Source organism: Chlamydomonas reinhardtii, chromosome 4, assembly GCF_000002595.2.
Source record: "Chlamydomonas reinhardtii strain CC-503 cw92 mt+ chromosome 4, whole genome shotgun sequence".
Classification (NCBI taxonomy): domain Eukaryota; kingdom Viridiplantae; phylum Chlorophyta; class Chlorophyceae; order Chlamydomonadales; family Chlamydomonadaceae; genus Chlamydomonas; species Chlamydomonas reinhardtii.
The window spans coordinates 1,885,337-1,912,345 of NC_057007.1; the positions used below are offsets into that span (position 1 = coordinate 1,885,337).

At 65.1% G+C, this 27,009-nt stretch overlaps 3 protein-coding genes across 4 annotated transcripts; all 3 read right to left on the reverse strand.

Moving 5' to 3' along the window:
• Nucleotides 1–230: 230 nt before the first annotated feature.
• Nucleotides 231–9,606, reverse strand: CHLRE_04g217950v5 (uncharacterized protein). Its single transcript, XM_043061785.1, has 10 exons — nucleotides 9,381–9,606; nucleotides 8,865–9,277; nucleotides 8,420–8,473; nucleotides 7,851–7,925; nucleotides 7,283–7,411; nucleotides 6,377–6,735; nucleotides 6,025–6,130; nucleotides 5,470–5,571; nucleotides 3,206–3,363; nucleotides 231–2,918 (listed from the first exon to the last, which is right to left on the reverse strand). Exons 2-10 carry the CDS (start codon nucleotides 8,919–8,921, stop codon nucleotides 2,297–2,299), a joined length of 1,662 nt encoding a protein of 553 aa, XP_042925181.1. The 5' UTR covers nucleotides 8,922–9,277; nucleotides 9,381–9,606; the 3' UTR covers nucleotides 231–2,296.
• A 574-nt stretch (nucleotides 9,607–10,180) lies between these two features.
• CHLRE_04g218000v5 (uncharacterized protein) lies at nucleotides 10,181–15,746 on the reverse strand. Its single transcript, XM_043061830.1, has 8 exons — nucleotides 14,033–15,746; nucleotides 13,560–13,655; nucleotides 13,243–13,301; nucleotides 13,003–13,052; nucleotides 12,737–12,855; nucleotides 11,909–12,053; nucleotides 11,538–11,627; nucleotides 10,181–11,183 (listed from the first exon to the last, which is right to left on the reverse strand). Exons 1-8 carry the CDS (start codon nucleotides 15,580–15,582, stop codon nucleotides 10,644–10,646), a joined length of 2,649 nt encoding a protein of 882 aa, XP_042925182.1. The 5' UTR covers nucleotides 15,583–15,746; the 3' UTR covers nucleotides 10,181–10,643.
• A 605-nt stretch (nucleotides 15,747–16,351) lies between these two features.
• CHLRE_04g218050v5 (uncharacterized protein) lies at nucleotides 16,352–26,926 on the reverse strand. 2 transcript variants are annotated; one of them, XM_001692198.2, is made up of 7 exons: nucleotides 26,648–26,926; nucleotides 26,006–26,528; nucleotides 25,260–25,391; nucleotides 24,788–24,832; nucleotides 24,407–24,514; nucleotides 22,236–24,077; nucleotides 16,352–22,065 (listed from the first exon to the last, which is right to left on the reverse strand). In XM_001692198.2, exons 2-7 carry the CDS (start codon nucleotides 26,435–26,437, stop codon nucleotides 19,105–19,107), a joined length of 5,520 nt encoding a protein of 1,839 aa, XP_001692250.2. In that variant the 5' UTR covers nucleotides 26,438–26,528; nucleotides 26,648–26,926; the 3' UTR covers nucleotides 16,352–19,104. The 2 variants fall into 2 exon arrangements, with proteins under 2 accessions (XP_001692250.2, XP_042925183.1); XM_043061831.1 differs by having other exon boundaries at nucleotides 26,006–26,531.
• Nucleotides 26,927–27,009: the final 83 nt, after the last annotated feature.

The window sequence follows — 27,009 nt, forward strand, 5'->3', positions numbered from 1 at the left end:
AGTGGTGGTGAGACCGTAAGAGTTTCGTCAGGCCGCCGCCGTCGCCGTGTCCGACCCGCGTTTCCGTCGTCCGTCTTCGGTCAACGGGGTCCGACAGCCAGCCAGATTGCAGCTGCGAATGGAGTGCGCAGGACAGCCAGCAAACCGTGATGTTGTGCCCGATCCCATACGGTACGGCTGATCTTGCGGCCGATTGGTATCCCGTTGGTGCTGGAATGGCGAGAGGGGCACGGGCGAAGGGCAGTCGGCCAACAGGTGCGAGCGTGGGGCTCCGGGCTCCCATTGATCTGGCCGTGGCTAACCCCACCATACGCCGCTGCAATTGAGCAGCACCAGCATTTGCATTCGCACTAGCTTACATTTCTCTTCACAGCTCTTCACCACTTGGGATGCTACGAGCCTAGAGCCAAGAGCCACCAGCGTTACCGACTTACCGCCTCGCGCTACCAGTTCCTGTCAACCGCAATTACGTACACATGTAATCATTAGCACACACGACGGAAGTTAAGCTTCCCGCGGCATGAACAAATCGCATGTTGCGCCACGCAAAGCACCAGTCCTGCTACTTAAGTACCGTACTTATCTCACTATGACTCAAGGCGGCATCAGCTGCCACCGCCACTCTTACTCCCGGCGTCGGTTACTCGGTTGCTCACCCCGCACGCTACTGACACTACCACTCTTGCAAATCCAGTCCCAACACAGCGTCACACGCCGTGCAATGTCCATGCAGTCTTGCAGGAATCAGGAATTCTCCGGCCCCTTCTGGCCTTGAAGTCATGGTGTCACCCTGCGGCGATGTTGGCTTTCATCCTTGCTTGTCCTCTGTCTCGCACATAACACTCTCTCGCTCTCAGCTCTCTACGCACAAGTCAACTAGCGGGCCTTCGAACGGCAAGTTCTGTAGTCGAGCGAAATGCATTTCGCAGGCAGCACATTCCGGTTTGACTGTAACCCTTTCCGCACACATGGCAACACATTTCATGGCACGCGCACGCATAGCCACACACCCAAAGACAGCGCTGCTCACACGCACTATGGCTCATACGAATGCAATGTGGCGTGAACAAATACGGCCGGGTTGCACAGAAAGCAAAGCAAGCGCCAGTGCCGCCCAAGGTGCCGCCCGTGCCTTGTCTTGCAACACATGCAATGCGCTAAAATGCCCGCGCGGGTGTGGCGGTCTCGAATATTGAGCCTGTCGCACCCTTGCGGACCTGAGGTGATTGCGAAAGACCAGAACCGCATTCACAACCAACCGCCTGGCTTGGGCCCCACTTCAGTACCTGCAGTGTGGCCACACATCCTTGCCCGCCCCTTCTACATCCTTGCCACGTGAATCACGTCCCCACCTTTTGAGCTAGTTGGCCAGGATAACAAGTATTCCGGTGTAAGCGCGCGCACAGTACAGGCAAGCCCTGCTGTGCTCGGCCGTGTCCTATTGATCCCAGCAAGTGCAACGCCGAGCAAATCCCCGCGACCACCAATGCTGGGTCGCGAATAGAATCATAAGGCCTGACTAGCAAATAAACACTGGTAGCCAAACTTGCAAGCTGGGATGACAAACGCACATCACGCAATGCTACCGCCAACCGTCAAATAAGTCAACGCTACTACTCAAGGCAAGGAGTTATTGAGTTGGTTGGTTAGGGACGCGGAGCGGCAACGCCCAGACAGCCACTGACCAGCTGCCTGTCCATGCGGTACCCGAGGCGATCAATCAGTGACGCACCTCGTCCCATTGCCCTTCCTGAACATAATCAGCTCAAAGGCTCAAACAGGTCAGGACAACGACACTCCATACCGTATGTTGGCACGTGCGCTATGTGTTTGCTGGAACACATTCAGGACACAAAAAGCCTCCCCTACTCTAAAAAGCCTCCCTCTCTCGCACTCTCACCCTCTCACTCTTTGATCAATACAGGAGGGCGACTCTGACGCCATCTTGCCGTGATTCATCCCAGCCTACCCCATTCTCCCAGTTCGCGCCCACGTCCAACCCGCCCATGAATATATTTTTCCAATCCAAAGACTGTTTTTGTGATGTTGTCTTTGCGGCTAGGACGCATTGACGGCTGTGTGTCCTCCCCCCCAACCACAACCCACTGCATCTACGGCTGCTGCCAAAGCCCGCTGCGTCCACCGCGGGCGCCTAATAAGCTCGCGCCGCCCGCCGTTCCCAGCTTGCCGCGACTGCGCAGTCCTGCTCGCTGCTCCTAGCTGCCGCTGCTGCCAGCCTCACCGCTGCCCGAGGCAGGCAAGGAGGCCACCGCCGCCCGCCCCGCGCATCTGCCCGCTACACCTCATTGCTGCTGCCGCTGCTGCCGACGCCGTGCCCAGCGCCGGCCGCCGGCGCCGCCGCGGCGCTGTGCAGGCGTTCGTCCTCCGAGCCCGCAGACCCGCTGGACGCGCCTCCTCCTCCGCCACCCTCCGCCGGGCTCCGCAACTGGCTCAGCACCCGCTGCATGTGCGGCTCCGGCGTCAGGCGCGGTGATGGCTGCGGCTGCAGAGGCGGTTGTTGGCATGCTGCTGCCGTGGCAGCCTCAGCTGTGTGCGGCACCGCTGCGGCAACCAAGGCGTGCCCAGTTCCGTTCCCGTTCCCATTTCCGTTGCTGCTGCTGCTGCTGGCGTGGTAAAAGGCGTCGGCGGGGCAGCCGCCGTCCGCGCTGCTGCAGCTGAACACGTCAGCGGGCAGTGCAATCGGGACGGCGGCGACCGCGGGCGCCGGCACAATGTTGCTGCCGGCTTCCTGACACCCCGCCGCCGCCGTGTCCGGACTGGAGCCGCCAGCCACACAGCGCTTGGGTGCAGCGGCGCAAGGGGAGGCGGGCAGCGAGGGCGCGGCAGCGTGCGTGTGGGGGTGCCCGCTGGGCGCTGACGTGTCGGCGTGTGCGCTGCGCGCGGGCTGGGCCCCCCACCTGTGGTGGGCAAGAGGTGGAGGCATGAGGTGAAGCGCCAGCCAACACGTGGTGAGCGCGGAAGGCCAGCCGCACGGCCACAGCCACTTTTCGACCTCGGAGGCATACACTCAGCTTCGAGCTGACGCACCTTCCCCAATCCGCTCCCATATGCCGCCGCAGCAGCGGCCCCACGGGCGCCAGCGCCCGCCCGCAGCCGTCCAGCAGGGCGGCGCAGGCGGCGTCCCCATTTCCGCCCCCACCCGCTCCCATCCTCCTCCGCGCCTACCACCCTCCGCCCCACTCACCGCGCAAACCAGTGGTGCTCCAGCGCCTGCTCCGCGGTGAGGCGGGTTGCGGGGTTGCGGTCCAGCATGCGCGTGACCAGGTCGCGCGCGTCCCGGCTCACGCCGCGCCACTCCGGGCTCAGGAACTGGATGGGCGCCGAGCACACCGCTAGCATCACCTGTGTGGCATGGCAGGCGCGGCGGTTGGATTGTGGGTCAGGGACTCGGCTCCCCCTCCCCTCCCAGGCCCACCCCCTGAGCATCTTTCCACTTGGCAGTCGTCAGCACGCAAATTCGCTGCGTCTCCCCTTGTCCACCCGATCCCTTTAGCTAGCCCCCCCCCCCTGCCTCCCCTTCCCCTCCCAGGCCCACCCTCGAGCTAGGTCGCGTCTACTACAAAGCTGTGTAGCCGCTGAATCGGATGGTTGGCATGAGCGGAGTTCGTTGAAAGCCGTTGAACAATAACTGGCCTGTTAGCTCAGTTGGTTAGAGCGTGGTGCTAATAACGCCAAGGTCATCGGTTCGATCCCGATACGGGCCATCCGTTTTGCTCATGGGAGCATGCGGTACGGCGTGTCACGGGCCTTACGCCGTCTACGACTGCAAGCGCGCTACCGCAGGTTATCAGGTGGAGTGGAGGAGAGGTGTGCTGCCACTACTGGATGCACCGCTGCCGTGGAGCGCACACGTGGGATGCCATGTGTGCAATGTGTACGCGTTCGTTCCGCAACACTCGTCAATGCGGAGGTATGCCTCTCTGCAAACGATGAAGGGCTTCTACGGTTGCCAGCCCTGAATAAGAAAGGTGTGTAGGTGCCAAGTATTGGTGCAGTCGACATGCTCAAGATCGTTTAGTGCAAATTTGGATGCCCACGCAGCGCATGTCCCGGCCCGAGACGCTCGCCCGTGTATGCCCTGCGCTTGTTCTGCAAACTTGCAAGGCCTCATAATTACGTATGGGCAGACGCCAGCGCGTCAGGGCTTGCATCTTCGGGGGAGTCGCAAGAGACGGCAGGCCCTCGGGCGAGAAACATTGGGCATTTCTGGGCGTGCATTCTCGCCGCGTGGGCCCGAGTTTCGCCAGTGGCGGCGGCCTACCCCTGGAAGATGCAAGCCCTGCAGTGCGTGTCGCACAGGCATTACCACCGAAGAGTACCTAGCCGCTGCAGCACCCGCATTTCCACACCATGGTCACGCTCGCTCCCCCTGCCCCCTCTGGATGCAATTATCGATGTGCAACTAACCCCGTCCTGCTCTCCTGCATCAATCCTTCCGCTGCCCTTCCAGGTCGTGCCGCCGAGTCTGAACACTTTGAGAAAGTCCATGGACCTAACGGTTAGTGACCTACAGTATTCAACTGGTCGCACTTCACCCCCTTTGCCCCCCCTCGCGTGCAGCATGGGGCACCGCGCATAGCCGCGGGCCCATGCTGTCCAACAACCTGCAAGCCAGGTGAGAGGCTCGTCCGCCATACGGTACCCCAGGAGCCACATTTGGCTGCCATGGTTATTTCATGCCGTTGCAAATTGTTTGCCATCTGCTGGGGTTTGGGAGTCAGCTCCACCCTACGGGACTTCACCAACCTGCCTTACAACTGTCCCATCGCACACCCATGGCTTGTTGAGGGGTCGCCCCGAGGCCTAGCCATTGCTTGCTGCACCCCTGAGCATCTTTCCACTTGGCAGTCGTCAGCACGCAAATTCGCTGCATCTCCCCTTGTCCACCCGATCCCCTTGGCTAGCCCACAACACCCCCCCTGCCTTCCCTACCCCTGCCTTCCCCTCCCCTCCCAGGCCCCCACAGGTCGCGTCTACTGAAAAGGTGTGTAACCGCTGAATCGACAATGTGGCATGAGCGGAGTTCGTTGAAAGCCGTTGAGACATAACTGGCCTGTTAGCTCAGTTGGTTAGAGCGTGGTGCTAATAACGCCAAGGTCATCGGTTCGATCCCGATACGGGCCATCCGTTTTGCTCATGGGAGCATGCGGTACGGCGTGTCACGGGCCTTACGCCGTCTACGACTGCAAGCGCGCTACCGCAGGTTATCAGGTGGAGTGGAGGAGAGGTGTGCTGCCGCTACTGGATGCACCGCTGCCGTGGAGCGCACACACGGGATGCCATGTGTGCAGCGGCACGACTGTCTGCGTGCAGGCTTTCCATGCACCCTTTGCTCGCCTGGCCTGATCATCGTCGCGGTCACCCGGCGAGCGTTCGCCCTGAGACTTCTGCCGCGCCCAACCGCCACTCCCGGCAAGCAGCCCCCCTGCGCCAGCCCGCTGCGCTCACCTCGTACGGCTTCATGCCGGGCTTGATGTCCTCGCGCTTGCAGTCCCAGAAGGGGTAGCGCCCACTCAGCAGCAGGTACAGCATCACGCCTGCCGCCCACACCTGCGCGAGCGGGAGAGCGGCCGCAAGAGCGTGGAGGTTGGCCAACCACACACGGGGCGGCTTCGGCACACAACTGGCAGCTGCGACATGAGGACAGCGAGCGCAGCCGCACAAAGACGCATAACCAGCGGCGTGGGTACGGTGTGCCCCCGCTTGTCGGACTGTCCCTTCAATTGTAATTCGCATCCATAACCAGACACCCACAATTTGGGACCTCGCCTCCTTTGGCTCAAGCACTTAACCCCCACGCCCCCCCCCACACACACACCACCCGCTGGATTTCGGCATTCCATACCTCGATACTGACATCCCCCCTAACCACTCCGTCCTAGCACGCACGGACGGCCCCACCCCTCAACCCCCCCCCCCCCAACCCCGTCCCCATTGCATTGGGTTTGGTTTAGTCTGGGCTGGTATCTACAACCCCCAACCCCGTCCCCTCGCGCCACTCACGTCCACGCCCAGGCCGTAGCTGCTGCCAAACTGCTCCGGCGCGAAGAAGATGGGCGAGCCGCCGTGCCGCCCGCCGCGCATGAGCTCGCTGTACGACAGGGAACACCTGGGGGGTTGCAAAGATTGGGAGGGGGGTAGCCACTCATATGGAGAACGGAGCAACTAAATCATAAGTATGAAGTGCCGATGTCCAGTGGGAGGGGGGCGCCCAAGTGACACAAGGGCAGAGGGGGCAGCAGGGCGCGTGGTTGAGCAGAGCGGGTGAGCGCTGTAGGGCAGTGCGGTCGGGCGCGGCTGGGTGCTATTGCAGCGCGACACACAGCCACAGCCACGGCCTACGCGGCACACTCACCCGAAGTCGCACGCCACGACGCAGGGGCTGCTGGGCTCGCCGTGCGACGCCTGGTAGCCCTGCGCCGACAGCAGCGGCACCGGGCACTCGCACTCGCACTGCCCTTGCCCTTGCCCCGGCTGCCCCGATCCTTCTGCCGCCGCCGCTGCCCCCGCCGCCCCCGCTGCCGCTGCCGGCGCCGCCGTAGCCGGATGGGCCTGGGTCTGGGTGTGCTGGGGCGCCTGCAGCGGCGGGCTGGTGAGCAGGAAGTTCTGGGGCTTGACGTCCACCATGGCTAGGTGGTGGTCGTGGCAGTCGCGTACGGCGGCCAGCACGCACCACATGATGGCGGCGGCACACGCCTCGGACAGCGGGCCGTGCTGCGCGGCAGGGGGTGAAGGTAAGGGTGGGATGGGGTTCGTAAGTACCAGCTCAGAACTGAACCAGACCTGGGGTTCGTAAGTACCAGCTCAGAACTGAACCAGACCAAACCTAAGTAGCAGAGCGCATGCAGAGGGCAGGGGGGGGCAGGGGGGCAGGCGCAGGTTGACGTTGCAGGTATTATGGGTGGTTGCGTTGTCGGGACTGCAGCGGCAGACATGTACATGTAGGCGGCAGCACATCCCACAGGTCTGTCCTGTCGCAGGGCCGCCGGCCAAACAGCCGCGAGCCCCATCACGCCACACCACTCCTCCTACCCAAGTGTCTGTCAGTAGCAAACACCTCCACCTCCACCACAGCGGCCCTTTCCCTTCCAATCCGTCCTTGCAACCCCCATACCACCGCCATTCCCGCCCCCATCCCCGGCCCCGCACCCGCCCGCATCTACCTCCGACGGCCGTGTACCCCTACACCCACCCACCGCCAACTGACCCCAACTCCCCTCCCACCCACCGCCCACCCACCCACACTTCTCCCCCCCCTCACCTGCATGGCGCTGGTGAGGTCTCCGTAGCACCGCTGCTGCACCAGGTACACGCTGTCTCCGTCCTCGTACAGACCCAGCAGCTGCGCCACGTAGCGCGAGTCGCCGGACAGGCTGCCCCACAGAGCCACCTGCGGCGGGCGGCAGAGGCCGTCCAAAAGGCAAGAAATGAGAAGTCTGCCTTGCGTGCCCACTCGGGAGCGAAATGCCTTCCCGTACAGCACCAGCGCCACCTCCTGCGCCCTCCCTCAGTGCTCCCTTCCTTTCTCCGCAACGCCTGATCATTCGCTGCATTCCTACACACCTGCCCAATCATCCACCTACACCTCCCACTCCTGGCCCCTATTCCCGGCCCCCCTGCTTTTCATCTTCCGTTACATTGGTAAACCCAAAACGCGATGGGGACTATTGTCGCGTGCCACTCCGTTGTCAAGCATCGGCCATGCTCTCCTCCTCGCTCTATTGCATTCGGTTTGGTTTAGTTTGGGCTGGTATCTACACACACACCCTATTGGGCTTGAATCCACCCACTACCGCCACTGTCTGCCTTCTACCTCCGCTCCGCCTCACCTCGCGCTTGATGCATGCCAGGTTCTCCTCCTTGCCTTTATCCTCGCGCACCTTGGGCAGCACCTTGACTGCCACCTGCAGGAGCGGACAGGAGGAGTGGGCGGGGGGGGGGGGGTTACATTCATGATTAATTAAGAAGTGAAGTCGTAGGCAGGTACTGTTGCAGCGTAGACGCGTTGTTACCGATGTCCGTGAAGTCCAGCGGCCAGCTCCAGCGCGTAGACCCGCCGAAAGCTGCTGCTGCTGCTCTCCCATTTTGTCTAACGACTATTCCGGCGTGGCCACCAGCCCAAACTAAATCGAAACCAATGCAAGGGGGGGGGGTGCGGAGAACGCGGTGGGAAAGGAGAGGGGCTGGTCGGCAGGACAGGGTCTGTGGGGGACCGACAGGCCCCATTGAGAGTGCGTGCTTTGGCCAACCCACATCTGCAGCGAACTATGTAAGACCCCTCCCCACCCCGCCTCGCCTTCCACGCAACAACACAACCCGCCCTAGCTGGTCCATGCATTTAGACGACCATCCTAGTCGACCCAGTCCGGCGCCCATCGACAGCGGCCTGCCAACGCACCTGGTGTGACGGGTCGTGCCGGGAGGCGGCTAGCCACACAACCCCAAAGTTGCCCTGCATGACACGCACATAGCACCGCCGTTCCGTCATGTCGCTGCATAGCATACATAGTCTGTGTTGTTGGTTTTACTTGTGTTCCCTAGCACAGCATGCCGAAGCACAGGCCACCGGGTGATGTGTGGACGTAACCGAGGACAAAACACACAGAGGAAAGCGGCAGGTGCCAACAAGGATGCCCAGCCCGCGTACAGAACAACATCTAACCATGCAGCTGCCTATTAGTTAAGCAGGAGCGGGTTGAACGCCTACGGTAGCTACGTGTGGCTGCAGATCTGACCCCACAACTCCAAGCCTGTGCCGAAGCTGCCGTTCGTCTCTAGTTGTGTGCGTGCCGAAGCTGCCACCACCCACCCAGTGGCAAACGCCGGGACCCCGCAACGCCCACCTTGCCCAGGACTTCCAGTAAAGAGTATTGCGAGTTGAAGTCTGCGCGAAACCCCATCTCTCCAAGTGGCAGGGGCGGGTGTGCGGATGCCTGGCCCACACTACGCTGCGGGCGAGCCGACCCCGGGTGCTGCTGTTGAGAGTGTGGACTGGGCTCGTCGACGCTGATGAGACGTGGCGGCGTGTGCGAGCAAGTGCTATGCGTCTGGTGTTGCTGAGTGTGCCGCTCCGGGGCCGAGATGGCGCACTCTAGCGAGACGGAGCTGCGGTGCCTGCGGACCCCGCTTGCGACGGGCATCTTCGGCAGCAGGACGCTGCGCGCCCGAGCTGCCAGAGTCGTGTCGCTATGGCATGGCGTTGAGAAGCTGGCATGGTCGCGTGAGCTCAAAACGAGCCTTTGCGCAGGCATGAAACCTGTGCGAATGTGGCAACCGGGGGTTTGCACAGTTAAAGCGCCCTCCACGCATGAGCCCGGCACCCAGCGATACAAGTGGAGTCAAAACGTACTCCTGCTTGCCTTCAAGGTGCAGTCGCTGCGAGCGCCAAGCAGTCCTATCCCGAAGTCGAGTGTCCGCCGATACTAGAAGGCTGTTCTACGGTGCAGAGTTTCAACCAGACCGGTGCAGAGAAGGAAGCACAGTTTGAAGGGCACCCTTGGTATGTTCGGCACCTATATTAATACTCTCACGTAAATTTTCAGAATATGGCTTTACAAGGTTGGCGTTGTCAAGCTTTGCAATATTTAACAGTTTGCTGTGCAGGGTTCCTCTTTGTGCGAAGCTTGACTATCTCGATGCGGGGCATCCCGGCGACTTCGGCGGACAGCCGTGCAAATCAGACCGTCTTCTGGAACAACGTTCGTGCGGTAGACTCATGTCGGAAGCGCACTTGCGGGACGAGGCCGCCACGTTTTGTTCGAGATGGTCGGTATCGGTGACTGGCTTCGCGCTTGCGCCGTCCCGCTCCTTTTGTTCGTGCAAGCTTGGTCTCAAAATGGCAGGCACATGCTGGGAAAAGTCTCGGGCGCCTCGCTGCCGTCAAACATGTGGCAATGGACCGTTGCTTTGCAACCGAAAGGAGCGCCGGTGCGTTTCCGCGGCGCCTTTCTCCCTAATCCTTTGCAGCTGGGAAACGACAGCACGCTGCTCTGTGGACTCAGGATAGACCGAACCCTAACAAACCCCAGACGATGCTCTGCACCGGAGGCCTGCGGCCTCACAGTGTTGGGAACGTGGGATTGCAACCGCAGTGTGCGCGGAACGCTGTAGTTCTACGCCACATTCGGTAGATATAGCCCTGCGGAACATGCCCTGCGGCAGCCAATTGTGTCTTTTGCCGACTGCCCTGCTTCACACGGAGTGCAACGACAGTGCGCCATGCGGCACTTGTGCAGGGGTTCTCCGTCTGCACCGCGGCACTAACGGGTCGAGGTCCGGAGTCCGTTACCGCAGCGTCCTATTTGCAGTCTGGTTCATCCATGGATACGGCATCCTTCATTCCATATCGCCCGACACGGCACTCATTCCATCTGATGCCTCTCATCGGCAGTCATCGGCAGTCGCGCACAGTGCAGTACAGTACCGGACGACAAGTGTTCCCCGGACGAAAAGAGCTCTTAGTTGCACCCTACCGGCGACAGCATAGGTGCCGTGTATCCTCTCACACCCCAGTGGGTGACGTTGCAAGCAGCAAGGCATGCACGCCAGGACCGCTACTGATGGCTGCTGCCGCGCAAGGCCTGCCGCGCGCACACCGCCCTATGCCCTGCGCTGCTAGATAGCTACTCACTCTCGCTGCCGCTGACGCCGCCGTCACTACCAGCCTTGGCACCACCCCTGCGCCTGCTGGCGCCTGGAGCCTTCACCCCACCGCCACCACCACCACCACCACCACTGCTGCTGCCAACACTGCTACTGCCAACGCTGCTACTGCCAACACTGGCTGCCCTTCTCCGTCCGCTGCCGGCACCACCCGCCTCCGCCTTGCTGCTGCTCTTGCCACTGCTTTTGCTCCTGCTTTTGCTCCTGCAAGCCCTGCCACCCTGCCCTGCCACCTCGCCCTCGCTGCCCTCCTCTTGCGGACCAGCCGCCACCTCCGCAACCGCCGCCTCCGATCCCGACTCTACAGCTGCCTTCTTCGCCCGCCGCCGCTTGGGTGCTGCTGCTCCTGCCGCTGCCGCCACCACGCCTGTCCCCGCCTCCGCCTGCTCCTCCTCCGCCTGCGCCTCCGGCTCCTCCTGTGTGCCGGCGGTCTTCCGCCGCCTCGCTGTGGAGGAGCGGGCCTGGGCCTTGCGCTCCACCTTGGTCTCAGCCGCCTCAATCTGTGGGGCAAGCGGACAGGTACGGCAGCAAGACCGGTGGTGTCTACAGTGTCGGGTGTACGGCAGTGCCTGTGCGACCAGTACACCGTACACTGAGTCTTGCACTGAGGGAGGACTGGTGTGGGCCAGTGGGGACTGTGGACGGCATGGGCCCGGCATGAGTGGCGCAGCACGCATGCAATCCCCGTGCCCCGTGCCTGCGCCCCGCCGCGCCCCCCACACCCACCCACGTAGGTACATCCACCAACGCATCCAACCTGCACACCCAATGCACCCGCCCCCAGCCCCACACTCATCCCTAACCCCACACCAACCCCCACACCAACACCCACCCCCATCCACACCCACCCCCACCTCGTCCCACATGTCCTGCTCCGGTGTCAGCAGGTTGCCGTAGGCGTCAGTTGGGGCGGGCGGCCGCGGCGGGCCCCACACCAGGCCCACCTGCACACCGCACACACCACCACACACCGCCGGGTGAAGAGAGCGGGAGGGCAGGGGCAGGGGCAGGGATAGGGGCAAGGCAAAGGGCAAGGTAGTAAAAAGTACCGGTAGGGTAGGGGGACGCATACCGTACACCCTTTCCGGACACCTTTGATTAAACCCATGACAAGCGCTGGCTTAAAGCACACCCTGGCCCTCAGCCAGCATGCGCAATCACATGCACATAACACCGATGCGGTAATCGTGCAAACATATCAAGCTTGACACATACGGCGTCGCACCGTGGTCCCGGGCTGCTGCTGCAGCAGCTGGTCCAGCGTGATGCCGTTGCGGCGCAGGCTGGCCCCCAGGCCACGCGGCAGGCACGCCCCCAACGCCCACGCCGCAATCAGCAACGCGTCCGCTCGGCCGTGGTTCTTCTTGTGCCTACGGGTCAGCGGGTATGGCAGAGTGAAGGGGGAGGGCGGGTTTCTGCGGGGCAGAAGGTATAGAAGAGTGAGAGAGGGAGGGGTAGTTTACTCGAATCCCAAAGGGGTGGGGTGTTGCGAGGTTGAGGCAATGGGGGAACAGGGTAAGAGCGTTGGGAACAGCGAGAGGGGGTAGCCGTCCATGGAGAACGGAGTGGTTGTAAGTACAACGGGGCGATTAAGCACGTGTGACTGTGTGAGGCGAGGAGGCAGGGTATGGGGGTGCGGAGGAGCGGCCGTGGCGTGGGGGCTGGGTCTGGCTGCGCGTTGCAGTCGCAGCGCAGGCGACATCGCGAGGCGACATGCATGAGCGTGGCAGAAGACAGAGTCGTAGGCGAGGCAGCGAGGGCATATGGCGCCAGCGACGATTTGGGTTGGGCGCAGCCGCGGCTCCTCTTATGCCCGCCGTTTGGGAGGCTTCCCTTCTTGTAATGCCGCACGTACACCCCGCGTTTCAATTTCCGCTCCCTTTCAATGCGCTCGTTCCAGCCCCCTTAAACTAACGCCTCTGCCTGTGCTCCGCTAGTTTAGCTTGGTTCGGTTTAGTTTGGACTGGTACTTACAACCCCCCCCCGTCTGCTATGCCACTGTTCCTGGCTACGCCTTCACTTCTTAAATAATCATGAATGTAACCCCCCGCACCTCAGAATGGGCTGCTGCCCCGGGAACAGCGCCCTCGCCAGCGCCAAACTGGCGTCCTTGCCCTTTGCGCCGTACAGCCCCAGGTCCGTCTTCCAGCGCCGTACAGGCGTGGAGCCCACCTGGGGGGAGGGGGGGGGATAGGAGGGTGGCAGGGGGGTGCTTCCTTCCCTTGCGCTAGCTCGCCGCGAACACACGTGTGCCGCTGAAACACGCCAGCGCCCCGCAGCGGCCCTCCCCTCGACCGCACCCCCTAGCCCCTCACTCACCGTGAAGCCCATGCCTGTGAGCAGACCCAGCCAGGAGCCCGTGCTCCACACTGCCAGGGGCAGTGCGGGGGAGTGGGGGGGGGGGGCAGGTGGGGAGAACGGGGAAGGGGAGGGGGAGAGGGAGGGGGAAGAAACCGGGAGCCGGAGTGATATGGAGGACTGGGGAGCGGAGGACGAGGCAAAAGCAAGGGCCAGGACTCGCGGGCAGGCGCACTTGCATGTGTGGCGCCCGCCACTCACGGCTGGTGTATGCTGCGATGTTGCCGTCGCCGGGCAGGATGGGCGGCACCTCCACATAGCTGCGGGCGGCAGGGGTGGGGTGGATGGGTGGGTGGGGGGTTGACTTTGAGCCAATCCCGTACGGAAACAGTCGTGGGTGGAGGGGTGGAAGGGTGGTTGAAAGATGGGCGAGATGCTGGCGGAGACCTTCACGTGTGCTTTGATGCAAACAGGTGCCATGCGGGGGTAGGGGTGCTCGTACGGAGATATAGCAACCACTAGCACCCATGCACACGCCCCCCCCACACACACACGCACGCACGCAGGCATGCACCCACCCGTACAGCGCCACTGGCCGCGCCTCCCCCGGCGGCGGCAGGGCGGCGGCCAGTGCGGCCGACAGCACCGCGCGCGCGCCCGCCACGTGGAGCAGCCTGCAGGGCAGGGCACACGGGGGGGAGGGTTGCATAGATGGTTGGAAGGCGAAAAGATGGCAGGCAGTGCACACGGGGAGGGGATGTGGAGGGGCGTTGCCCCCCAGGGGGATTCCAGGGGTGCACTTGAGGAGCATGTGTGCACACAGTGCGACGCGTGCCTATCCAGCTGCTCCCCCCCCCCTCCCCCGCACGCCGGCACCACCGACCTTCCTTGGGCCCGACCCCGCGCAGCCACTTCTCCCTCACGCCCACGCCCAGGATCAATTGTAACCCCCATTGCATTGGGTTCGGTTTAGTTTGGGCTGGTATCTACAACCCTTCCCCCCTTGTGCCGACCCCCGGCGTCGTCTCAGCCCAGGTCCGTCCTGCCGCACCTCCGCCGCGCCACCTGCCCGCTGGCGGTCCGCTTCTGCCGCTCCGCCGCACTGACCGGCATGTCCCACACACACACCCGCCACCGCGACGCGTCCGCCGGAGGCCGCGGCGGCGTCGGCAGCCACAGCAACGCCGCCGCCGCCGCCTCGTCCGCCGCCGCGGCGGCGCCGCTGCCCGGCGGCGCAGCCGCCGCCAGCGTCGCCAGGCGCGCCGCGGGGCCGGTGGCGGCGGCGGCTGCCGCCGCCGCTGCGGCGGCGGCATCCGTGGTTGCGGCGGCGGGGCCGCTGGCGGTTGCGGTGGTTGGGTCGTTGGGATCCTCATCCCAGTAGATGAGCGCGAGCGCGCCGTTGAGATCCGGATCGACTGCCGCCACGATGTGCCGCGTGGGCAGCACGGCGGCCGCGGCTGTGGCGGCGGCACTTGCGGGCGCAGCGGCGGCGGCGGCGGCGGCGGCGGCGTCAGCGCTGGATACGGAGACGGCGGCAGTGGGGCTGCGGGCTGCACGAGGGGTTGCAGGCGCGCCACTGCCGGTGCCGCAGCTGGTGACAGTGGTAGGCGGCGTCTGCGAGGCCGCCGCAGGCGTAGATGCAGGTAGCACCGAGGCCGCCGCCGCCGCCGCAGCCGCCGCAGACGCGGTGTGTTTGGGCGCTGATAGGCCGGCTCTGCTTGGCAGCGGCAATGGCGGGGCGGTGGTGGAGCCGGCGGCGGCGAGCGCACGGCTGAGGTCGCCACCTAGCAGCAGCTTCCCGGGAGCTGTGGAGGCTGTAGCAGCTATGGCAGCTGCTGAAGCCGCGCCGCTGCTGGTGTTAGCGTTGGCGGCCAAGGCTGAGGCAGCGGCGCTGCGCGCTGCGGCCGCGCTGCCGCCCCGTGCGACGGAAGCGGCAGAAGAAGGACCAGCGGCGACAGCCGCGGCGGCTGCGGCGGCGGAGCTGCCGGAATAGGCGGCACTCGCTGAGGCGGCCTGGGTGATACGGCGAGCTGCCTCCGCGGTGGGGGGCGTGCGCCAGGTGGGGTTCAAGGCGACCGGCAGCGCCGGGGCAGCAGCAGAAGCAGAAGCACCTGCTGCTGCTGCTGCTGTTGCTGCAACTGCTGCTACTGCTGTGTTTGTTGGTGTTTGCTCGCTGGTGAGCCCCCCGTCCTGTGTGTCATTGCTGGTCCGCCGGCGGCGGCGCGGGGGGGCGGCGGTGGCTGGGCCGGAGCTGGTAGCCCGAGAGGGCCCTGTTGACTTGGACCGCGTCGCGTGCGTGCGGACGGTACTGCATCTGCTGTTGCTATTAGGTCCGTCCCTTATAGCTGTAACAATGCCAGCACTTGGCGCCATGAAGCCGCTAGGGCCCGGGCCCAAGGCGGAGGCCCGGCCGACCCCCACGTTTGCATGGATGGGGCAGGGCGGGGCTTGCGGAGTGGCCGAGCTGACTGCATTTCCGCCGGCGCTCGCCGAGGCAGGCCTTATGGCCTGAATGCCCAGAGGTGCAAGCCATCGCCAGCGCGTGTGCGCCGCCGCTGTGCCAGTGCCAGCGTGCGACGACAGGAATCCCAAAACGCGCATGCGGCGCTGCGCTGCAAAGCCTGATTATATCAGTTCAGTTCAATTTGTTTGTTTATAGTTAGTACATAGACGAATGTTAGTTTTATGAAGGCCAACAAGCGCCTAGCTGACCAGTTGCAGCGGTGCTGCGTGACAACGGCTTCTGTACAAGCTCACAAGCCGACCAGATTAATAATTGAATCCGGAGCGAACAAAATCGATTGCGCCCCAAAGCGGGTCGTGGTGGATCCGAAGCCGGTCAACGCCCCTTCAACATCATGGCGTCCCCAGCTGTTGGCTTCCGCACTCGCCTCTACCTCTTGCCCTTCCCCTCCCCGGCCCTGGGCACCTTCCCGGGCTCGGCACTTCACGTACAAAACTTCCTCTTACGGAAGGCCTGTATGCGAAGCGGCGAAGCGCCCTCCCCCCACATTTGCTGTGATGGCAAGTGGCTAAGGGTGGCTACTGGCTGGGGTACCGTATGCGCGGCTGCGAGTACCGTACTGTAGGGTGTTCGCCTTTGGGCGTCGACGTCTCTCGTGCAAACTCCGCTGCTGTTGACCATTTTGGGCCCCTGGTCCCCGCTCCCCTTTGAAGACTTTGCTCTTTTTGTCCCGGCCTGGCTGCCCTCTCTGCCCAGAGGGTGGCCCTGCTGAGGCGCTGACGGTCCCCAACGAACAAGGCCTCCTGATCCCTATCAGCCGTGAACCCCACGGTTTCATTGTTTCATTGAAGGTTTTTGCCTACCTAGTCCCAAGTCCCCTCTTGGGCATTCTGTACGGGCCTGCCTCATGCATTTTTGTTACAGGCTGAGCCCCCCCAATGCACACTTCCAATCCTGTAACACACACACACACACACACACATGCATCATGCATTTTGACACGCGCCCGCAGTTCTGGACCGCCCTGCCACCGCCCTGCCGCCGTCCTGTCGAGGAAGCCATTGCACGGCACGCCCGGCCTGCACGGCACTGCTGTCGCCGCCCCCCCCCCCACACGCTCATGCTACTGAGCAGCAGTGCGCAGCGCGGCAACGGCCCACAAACCCTCTCCACCAAACCCGGCAGTCACAGCAACTAAGGTATGCAACCAAATCGATATTGAGTGTCGAGGCAGACCATGCATCTGTGTCCAGCAGGACTTTCGAGGTGCTCCAACCGTACATACACACAGACGTGCGTGGTGCGGTGGCAGCGGACTGCGGCACACACCTGGCAGATGCATATGCTACACATGCGCGCTCGCCTACCTCACGCGACGAGCACCGGTTCTTACGAACACATGATCGCAACGACACCCGACGCCGTGCTCAGTGCGCAATCGAGGTGCGTGGTATGCACGCCGCAGCTCCCCAAGCATTCTGGTTGAGGTTTGGCCAAGCCTTAACCCGCCCCGCCGCCCGTGCCCCCGCCGCTCTTCATTCAGCACCGTGAATCACCCCATCACCCCCATTTCAACCGCCTTCCGTGGGCTGTCGTGATCACAGTTCGCCACCGCGCCGCACACCATCTGCCCCCCTCACTCCGCAGGTTCATCGCAACAGCCCACTGCCCACAGCGGCCGGTGCTCAATGCGGCCGGTGCGATGAGTGCGATGCCTTTGCCCACGCCAGAGGCGCCCCGCGCAAGCCACCGAAATCCAGGGCTCTTAAGTATACACGCGATAAACCCACCTCCCCTTATTTCACTCAGAGACTCCAGGCACGCGCACAAAAACTTACACACACGCGGCAGCTGTGTCGACTGTGCAAACCCCCCTGCCAGTACCATACCTCCTGCCTACCGGCTTGTTGAAGCAATCTGCAAGCCCCTGCCCCCTGTGTACCGTGCCGCCCCACACACACAGTTCTCTCACACACACGTCGACATGCGCACAACCGACTGCGCTGCCGCGCCGTGCCACCACCTGCCGAAGAGCTGCTGCCAAAAACCACCACGCAAACATTATTCTTGTGTTTATGCAGACACCCAAGAGACGAGTCCTGAGACCTCCAGGACGACAAGCCAGGGTATTCATTCTACCCCCACGGCTCGCACTAGCGCCTGGGGGATGAATGAAAGCGGAGAATTGGTGTTCAATAAGGGTCACGTTTTGGTTGTTGAGCAAGGGACGGATCACTCAGACTGAGCGCGTCCCATTCTGGGTTGGGTTCTCCTCTCTCTTGCAAGATGGATTGTATTTCGAATCACTGCTCACACCTCCCTCCACAGCAATACGCCTCACAGTGCCGCCTCTCGCAAGCTCCCTGCACCTGTCCGCCCGCCACGCCGCCCCGTGCGGAGGCTGCACCTTGCATGTCAAGGGCCGCCACACGTAAAACACACGCATATGCCTTGCACGTGCTCGAGGCACGACTCCGCCCACTAACCCAGTGGCCGCAGCCCGCCCACGCCCCTCACGCGCACCCTGTGCGGCGTCGACAACCCTTGACCCGAGCCTCGATAGTCCCCAGTACAAGTCCAGCGAGCAATGCCTAAATACGTATACGGCAGGAGGCAAGCACAGAAGTTTCCAAACGCCCCTCCTTCCCAGCATACTCGCAGGCCCTCCGCGCCAAACCTCTTGTAGACCAGCTTCACCAAGCACATTTCCTATCAGCTAGAGTTTGTGTGTGATGTGCGCAAGGCGTGTGTCAATGCTCACTCAGTAACTTGCTTCAGCCAAGTGATGATACCGCATCTGCGCATCCCTTAGAAACCTTAGAAGATCCCTAAGGAACGCGACCGCACCGCGTGGGAACGCCTGGACTCAGCCTCCAGCGACGTGCCTCCAGCCTTGCATCTCCGGCCTCGCTCCTCATACTGAATTGTCTGAGCCCTGCCTCCTCACGAGCTGTGAGCATCAATCCCTACATCAAACAGATTCTTGTTTACAGGGCGGCTGGGCCCCAACAGAAATGTGCACTGACGCATCCCTTGGCCGCAACGCTACCGTTACCAAACTTGTCAGAGCCGAGCAACCGGGCAGAAGGGTGTTTGCTGCATCATACATACTGCTCACACGACAACCACTCAGGCCTGCCACACACACACACACACACACACACACACACACACACACACACACACACACACACACACACACACACACACACACACACACACACACACACGAGTAGTTATCACCCCAGCTCACGGCTGAAGGCGCACTTGCAAGTTAATTATAGGATACCGTACTTATGCATTAGTAGAGCGCGCAGACACGCCCAGTCAAGAGGCAGCGGGAAAAGCCAACGCTTACTGTCCCGGCCTATACACCAGAGCAGAGCTGCGCCTGTACAACGAGTTATATACAAATGCCTTGACGACACCCTCCTATGTACAAATACGGACTGCACACTCAGCCCTCTGACCTTAAATACGAGGCCCGGGCACCAGGGCAGGAGACCCGGCCCGCTAGGCCGCACAGGGGCAGGCGGCGCACTTGCCGCCGTCGGCAGGGAGCAGCAGGGCCGTAGTCGGCGCTACCGCTGCTGCATGCCGGGCGCCACCGCAACCCGCGTACGCTGCGCGCACCACCGCCGCCACACCGACGCGGCAGCCTACTGCCGCGGCGGCGAGGGCGGCGGCGGCAGCAGCTGCCCGTTCGCGCCGCCCGGCGGCGTGTTCTGCGCATCCATCAGCATCCAGTCCAGACTGGCCAGTGTGCCGCCGCCGCCTCCAGTGGACATGATGGTTCCGCTACTCAGCAGCAGCGCCGCAGGGATGGCACCGCTATTAGCGCCCGGCGGCGCGCCGCCAGTGAGCCCGCCATCACCACCCCCAGCCGCGGCTGCGGCAGCGGCGGCAACAGCGCCCGCTGCCGCGACGGTGACGGCGCCGCCCGCGGCGGCAGCGGCTGCAGCGCCGCCGCCGTCGCTGCCACTGCCGTCCTGCAGCTGCTGGTGTTGCATTTGGTCCGGACTCGGCGACTGGTGCTGCTGCTGCGGCTGGTGGCTCCCCGACACGAGCTCGGCGCTGCTGCCCATGCGCATGGGCGTAGTGCCTGCGGTGCCTGTAGCGCCCCCCGCTGCCGCCGCCACGCCGCGGCCGCCGCGGCCGGCGGGGCCTGGCTGATCCTGATCGTCATCATAGTCTCCATCCGTGTCGTCATCGCCGTCGTCGACCAGCGTCGCGCCGCCGCGACGCCCCCGGCCGCCACCACCGCCGCCGCCACGGCGCCCGCCGCCGAAGTCCGTGTCATCCAGGGTGTCGTACAGCGCCGCCGCCAGATCGTCCAGGTACGGCTGGCGGTTGGCCCGCGACGGCGGCGCCGCCGCCGCCGCCTGCGCCCTCGGCTGGCCGCCGTCGGCCTGCATCGCCGCGACGCCGCCGCTGGCGCCGGCTCCGCTGCCACCGGCGGGAGGCGTGGTGCTGAGGTCGGGGCTCCCGCCGCCGGGGCTTGGGTAAGTGCCGGCTGTTGATGACGGCGGCGAGCCCGCCGTCGCCATTGCCGTCGGCGGCGGCGCGGGCGGCTGGTCCGGCGGCGAGCCGTAGCGCCCGGTGGTGACGGTGTGGCAGCCGGGCGGCAGCGCGGCGCCGCCGCCAGAGCCGGACCCATGGCTGTGCTGCTGGTGTTGGTGCTGCTGGTACTGGTACCGCAGCTGTGCGTCGTCGGCGGCCGCCTGAGGCTGCCCAGGGTGCAGCTGCTGTGGGAACGGGTGCTCCTGCGGCTGCGGCCGCTGCGGCGGCGGCGGCGCGTGCGGCTGGAAGCTAGGCATCTGGCCGCTGTTGACGGAGCCCAGCTCCATCCAGCTGGGTCCATCGCCCAAGGCGGCGGCCGCCGCCGCCATCCCCCTGGCATCCGCCGACGCCGGAGGCATGCCCATGCCGAACCCCAGCCCCGGTGCGCCGGTGGCCGGCCCCGGCGGCAGCGCCGCCGGCAGCGCGGTGGCGCCAGGAGTGGCGGCACCGCCGCCGCTGGAGGTGCTCCGCTGCATGAACGGCGCCGCTGCCGGCGCGCCCGTGGTGACGGAGCGGCTGTAAAACTGCTGCTGCACCTGCTGCATGCGAGACGCCGCGGCGTTGACGTCCGCCGCCGCCGCCGCCATGGCCACAGCCAGCGCGCTGCTGCCGTCGTCCGCCGTCACGCCGCCGCCGCTGCCCATGCTGGGGCGGCGGCCCATGCCGCCGCCGCTGCCGTCAACAGCGGTGGCGGGACTGCCAGCAGACGGCAGTAGCAGCGGCTCGGCGCCGGCAGTAGCCGTAGCCACCTCGCCTGAGTCACTGCGGCGGTCGAAGGCTGGCGGTCCGCCGCCGCTGACGGCGCTGGCGCGAAGCTGCGCCGCGATCTCCGCCGGCGACAGGCCCACGCCGCCACCAACGCCGGCGGCGCCGCCGTCCCTGCCGATGGAGGACCGGCCGGCTAGGGCAAAGGCGCTGCCGCCGCCGCTGTTGGTGCCGATGCTGCCGCTACCGGTACCCGTGAGGCGGCCGCTGCCGGCGCGGTCGCGCGGCGCGAGCAGGTGCTGCCGCACCGCCTCCGCGTGACTCATCCCGCCACCGCCGCCGCCGCCACCGCCGCCGGGGCCGCCCGTGGGGCTGCAGCCAGGCAGGGGGTGTAGCATGTGGTGCTGGTGCGCGTGCTGGTGCGGCTGTTGGTGTGCTACAGCCGAGCCCTCAGGCAGCGAGCCAAGCCCGCTGCCACCGCCCGCGCCGCCGTCGCTACGGCGCGGCTGCAGCAGCGTCGTCAGCGTCGGCGCAGGGGCCAGGTCGGCGCCGCCGGCGTCGGGCGTCCCGTGACCTGGCGGCGGCGCCGCCGCCACTGGCGTCAGGGCTGTGCCGTACACTGACGACATGCCCGGCGTCTGCACGCCGGAATCGTACGGCGCGCGGCCGTACGCGGGCGCGCTGCTGGGAAGGGCTGGCGGCGGGCCCGCGTGGAAGCTGTGGCCGCCGCCGCCGCCGCCGCCAGCGGCAAAGCTACTGCCGGCGGCGCTCTGACGCGACGCGGGTAGCGACGGGTAGCCGGTGCCAGTACTGTTGGGCGCGGTGGCTGGGAAACTGAAGGACGAGCCGTCAACCGAGTAAAACCGCTCGCGGCCGCCGCCAAAACCGCCAGCGGGGGCGCCGCCGCCGCCGGGGCCGTGGCCAAAACTGCCGTACCCGCCGCCGCCGCCGGGGCCGTGGCCACCGCTGCCAGGCATGCCGTAGCTGCCCATGCCGCCGCTGTGGCCGTACGGATGGGCGCCGCCGTACGGGCCTGGGCTCCCGTAGTGCCCTGCGCCACTGCCGAAGTGCCCTGCGCCACTGCCGAAATGCCCTGCGCCGCCGCTGATGCCGAAGCCGGCGCCGTCAACCGAGTGCATGCGCACGCGGCCGCCGGGAGCGGGTTGCATGTCGCCAGGTACGCCTGGGTGGTGGCCGCTGCCGGGTGCACCGGCGGTGGCGCCAGCGGTCGTGAAGAGGAACTCTGGAGGGCTGGCCGCGGCGCCGGCGCCGTGGGCGCCGCCGCTGCTGCTGCCGATGTCGGGATAGTGGGACACGTGGCCTCCGTAGGAGTGGCGGGGGCCGGGCGCAGACGTCTGTGTGGCGTGTGTGCGGGTTGGCGGCGCGGCCACACGGGGGAAGGCATCAGTGTTTGCGTCTAGGACGTGACATGCAAGGTATGTGGCAATACTGCTTACTCAAAACTGGCAAGGAGCAACCCCTCCCAAATTATCAAACCTGAAAACCCCGCCTCCCGTCTGCATACCTGGCGGTTCAGCTGCGGCGCGGTGCTCCACTGCCCCACACGGCCGCCCGCTGCCGGCGCCGCCCCGGACGCGGATGTGTGCCTGGCCACCTGCGCAGCGGCCGCCTCCTGACCCTGGCCCTGCTGCCCCACCGGCGCGCAGGCCGTGTCGATGACGCCGTGAGACATGGTCGAGGCGCCGGCGCCACTGGCGCCTGCAGTTCCCGCGCCCGCACCCGCGGCCCGCTCCACCTCCATTGCCGTGTCCAAATCACCGCTCATGTGCCGCGCAACCGCCGCCGCATTGGCCGCCGCTGCCGCGGCAGCCGCATGCTGCTGCTGTTGCTGCTGCTGATGCAGCTGCAGCAGCGACGGCTGGTTCTGGGTCTGGTTTGGGGCTTGCATCTGCTGCTGTTGTTGTTGCATCTGCGGCTGCTGATGCCAGGGCTGGCCGCTCAGTGGCCCGCTGGAGGGGCCGCTCGCGGGTCCCTCGGGGTATTGCTGCAGCGACGGGTCCTGGTGCGGGTGCGGCTGCGAGTGCGGGCGGCCCCCCGAGTGGCCGTACACCACTGACGCAGGCGGCGAGTGCTGCTGCTGCTGGTTCTGCATATGCATGTGCTGGTTGTGATTGTGCTGCTGCTCTTGTTGGGCCTGGTGTTGAAAGCCAAAGCCAGAGCCGGTGCCGGGCGTCTCATCAGACACGCCGTAGCTCGGCCTCCGCAGCACGTTGTTCGCGCCGCCGTACATCCCACCGCCGCCGCCAAAGTCGCCGCTGGCAGGGCCGCCGCCAGACGCGTCTCCATGCAGCGAGCGCTGCAGGCGCATCCCGCTGCCGCTGCCGCCACCAGCCGCGTACTGCTGCTGTTGCTGCTGTTGCTGCAGCGACGGCTGTTGCGGGCTGTGCGGGTGCGGGCGCACGCCCGAGTGTATGGGCGGGTAGTGCTGCTGCTGGTGCTGCGAGTGCTGGGGCGGCTGTACCGTGGGCGGCAGCGCTGGCGGCAGCTGCAGCAGCGCCCCAGTGTGGCTCTGCGACTGCGATGGCGCGCTGCCAAAGTGGGGCCCAAGCGACAGCGGCGGCGGGTGAGGCAGCTGCACGCTGCTGTTACTGCCGCCCGTGTACCTGCCACCGGGCGGTAGCTGCGGCAGCGGCGCGCCGCTCGTCAACGAGCCGGCGCGGCTCATGGGGTCGCCACCGCCACCGCGACCACCATCGCCGCCGTTGCCGCCGCCGGTGTCGCCAAGCGCGACAATGTCATTGCCCTGCACGCCGCCGCGACCACCATGGCCGCCGCCAAAGCCACCGCCGCCGCCGCCACTGAATGCGCTTACGCCGCTCCATGGCTGCGGCTGCTGTTGCCAGCTGCCTGACGACGGCTGCCACGGCGTGCCGCCGCCGCCGCCACCACCACCGCCGTTGCCACCTGGCGCCTGCGGCGGCCACGCCAGCCCGCTGCCGCTGAGCCTGGCGCCGCCGCCGCCGCCAACAAGACCGCCGCCGCCAAGGCCGCTGGCGCCGGCGCCGCTGGTGTAGCTCAGCCTGGGGCCGCCGCCGCTGCCCATGACCTCGGTCGTGGTCACGCCCGTTGCGGTCGTGATGACAGACGCCGACGGCATGGGGCCGCCGCCGCCGCCCGTCAGCATCGACGCGGCCGGCGACGTCACGTCGATGCCGCCGCCGGGCAGCGTCAGGGCGACGGAGGCGGCGCCGTAGCCGCCCTGGCCGCCGCCGGCGGCACCGCCGGCACCGCTGCCACTGCCGCCGGCGGAGTTTGCAGAGGGCTCGGGTCCGTCTGCTCCGGTGGAGGCGCGCTTGCGGCGCGCGGCGGATGCGGCGGCGTGGATGTGCTTAGTCTTGTGGTAGTACTGCGGTGGCAAGGAGGCGGACAGGAGGCGGCCCGGGAGAGGGGGACGTCAGCTCATGACAATAGATATGACAGAGTAGCACAGTGTAGGAAGACAGCGTAGACATGGCAGCGAACAGGCACATTGCCCGCACAGCCACACAGCTGCAAGCACAAGGCAGTCACAGCCGCCGCCGGGGGGTTCGGGGCAAACCCAAAACCCAGCACCCGCACATCCCAACGACGTGCACGCTTCCTCCCGTCAGCCTGATCACCCCCGAAACCAATTACCGCAACCACCGCAACCACCACAACTAGCCGCCCACAACAACAACCAACCGCCTCTCCCACCTTGAGTTTGTACTTGGCCTGGCGGATCTCGTCCAGGCGCGTGTCTATGGTGTGGTCGGGGTTGGCGATGACGGCGGCCAGCTCCGTGCTGATCTGGGCCTGGATGCGCTGTGGGGATGGAGGGGGTGGAGGGCAGGGAAGGGGAGACAGGCGCCCAGGGGTCTTTTCTCAGTCGGATGCTTACAAGTTATCAAGGCTTTTAACGTCCGGAATGGCGGGAGGGGGTGCAGGCACGAGGCAGGCGTGTAAAGCCGCACGACGCAGGTGGGGTGGTTGTTTCCTATCCCTGACCGGCACGTGTGGGCGCACCGGCCCTTGGGGGCGTCGTGCTATGCACGACGGGACACGAGAGGGCGACATGCACACCAGTGTGTGCCCTACCTCCTTGTCGGGGGGCTTCATGTTGCGGTCGTTGCGGATGGTGTCCTGTGAGGGTGGGGAGCGGGCGGCAGCGGGGCAGGGTTGGGCGGGGCGGGGCGGCGAGCGAGTGCGGAAACCGTGGCCATCAACCCACATCAACACCGGCGTGCGATGGGCATCGGGCGCCAACCCACATCGACCGCACCGCACCAATTGAAGTCGAAGCCCTGTGTGCTGAACGAGACGCGCCCACACGAGGCACATGCGGTAGCGACAGGCGTGCCAAACGCCTGCCCAACCCACGTCGCACGTAACAACCCGCCTCTCGCTGCTCCGCCCCCTCCCCCGTCTCTTCACCTGCAGCGTTGCCCGCTGCTGTGCCTTCTGCCCGCTGCTTTTACCTTACCTTGTTCCCACTACCCTAATCTCGCATCCCCCTTGCTCCCGAAGTCCGCCCCTTTTTACACACCCTTTCTTTCCTCCCTCCTCTCACCCTCAGGTTGTGTAGGCTGGCCAGTTTGCGGTGCGGCCAGCGCAGCACGTTGTGAGCGCGGCAGGAGCGCTTGAGGCGGCTCAGGCTCACGCCCAGCTGCCGTGCAGCTTCCTTGCTCGGCAGGTGGTACACCTGCGGGGAGTGAGTAGGGGGAGGGGCAGGGGGGGAGGAAGAAGGCCGGGGGACGGGGTTGAGTTTCCGAGTTCCGGGACCTCAGGGGCAAGAGGACTTCAGTTCCAGCGGATCAGGGCGGGGCGCCGGCGTAGCGCGCGTAGGACGTGCGCACGTGCCGCAGTGCGGCTTTGGAAACCGCGAGGGCAAAACAGCAACCGTGAGACGGGCGGACCCGGGCGGAGCAGGCGCGGTCGGGCGCCAACGAGACGAGGCAGGCTAATCGAAGAACAAAGCGCCAAGGTCCCGCCCGGGATGCCGCTGCCTGCGATGCTGCTGCCTGCATTCCGCTTTTAATACCGCAATGCACGACCCGCGCGGGCGCGGAGCGCGAGGGACCAGGCAAAAAGGGCGACCGACGTGGGCGGTTTGCCACGCGGCCCGAGGCGGCGCTCCGCTTCTAGGCATCCTTAAGCAGCGCCTCGCATCTTCAGGAGCTTTGTGTTTTCGCTACGCAGCACCGTAGGCATTGCACCCTATGTGCGAAAGCAGCTCCCTTGCCCGGCGCAACCGAACCCAGTTCCAGCACGCGTCAATTGGAGCCAGTCAGCACAACAAGGCTGTGCTTATCTCACCTGCTGTAGCTCAGAAAGCGGCAGGGCATCGTCGAGAGCGTCGCCGACGTTCCCAGCACCCGAGGCGGAGTTGGGTCCGCCGCTGCCCCGACCCGCGCCCTCGCCGTCGCCGTCGTTGTCATCGTCGTCGCTCATCGGCTCCTGCTTTTGGTGGTACTCTAGCAGCGCGTTAGGGAAGGCGTGAAGCGCCTGAGAGGGGCCACGGCCGGAGGCGCCCGCCGCCGCTTTGAGGGGGGCGTGGCGCACGCCGAGGTGGGAGTCGGTGCCGTGGCCGTGGTGCTGGTGCGGGTGGTGGAAATGGCCGGCGCCAGGCCCGGGCCGGTGCGGCCCCTCATCCGGGGGCAGCGAGAAGCCGTGCAGCGGATAGTCGCGGCCGAGGGGGGCGTCGTGCGAAGGCTGCGACTGCCAGGAGCCCGGCCCAATCCGCTGCATGCCGACACGCTCCGATTGTCGGTGCCGACGACGGAGCAGGCGCGCAGGGGGTCCAGGTACGTCCGCTTCAAGCAACTCGTTGTGTTTGAGCCTGCTGTGGGGGCGGCAACCAAACCCCACTAAATACAGAGTATTTCGCACGCATGGTCCCTTGCCACCTGCGCGGTGGCTTCGGCGAACCAGCAGGATTTTCGAAGCCAATTGGCTTACCTTAAACTACAAGCACCACATACGCCAATTTATAGCCTCGCGCGCACGTTGGCGACAAAGTCCGTCACTGAAGCCGCGAGGTGAAGCGTTCTGGTTTCGATAACCCCTTCTTAGCCTGTTTTCTAAATGATTTGAGCTCTTTATTAGTTGGCGTACCTATGCAATGCTATGGCAGGGCCAGCGGTGTGCTTGTCCGACAGTTAGCCTGGGAAATTGCATAACAGGCCTTGCGGCCGCTGCTCTGTAATTAGTGCGATGTTGCAGAACAAGTGACTGTACGTGCAGTTGCAGGGTTCAACCAATAAACCGCGGTCCAAAGCGCGGGCGGACTTTACTCGGTGATTGGCAGAGTTTTTTCAGCC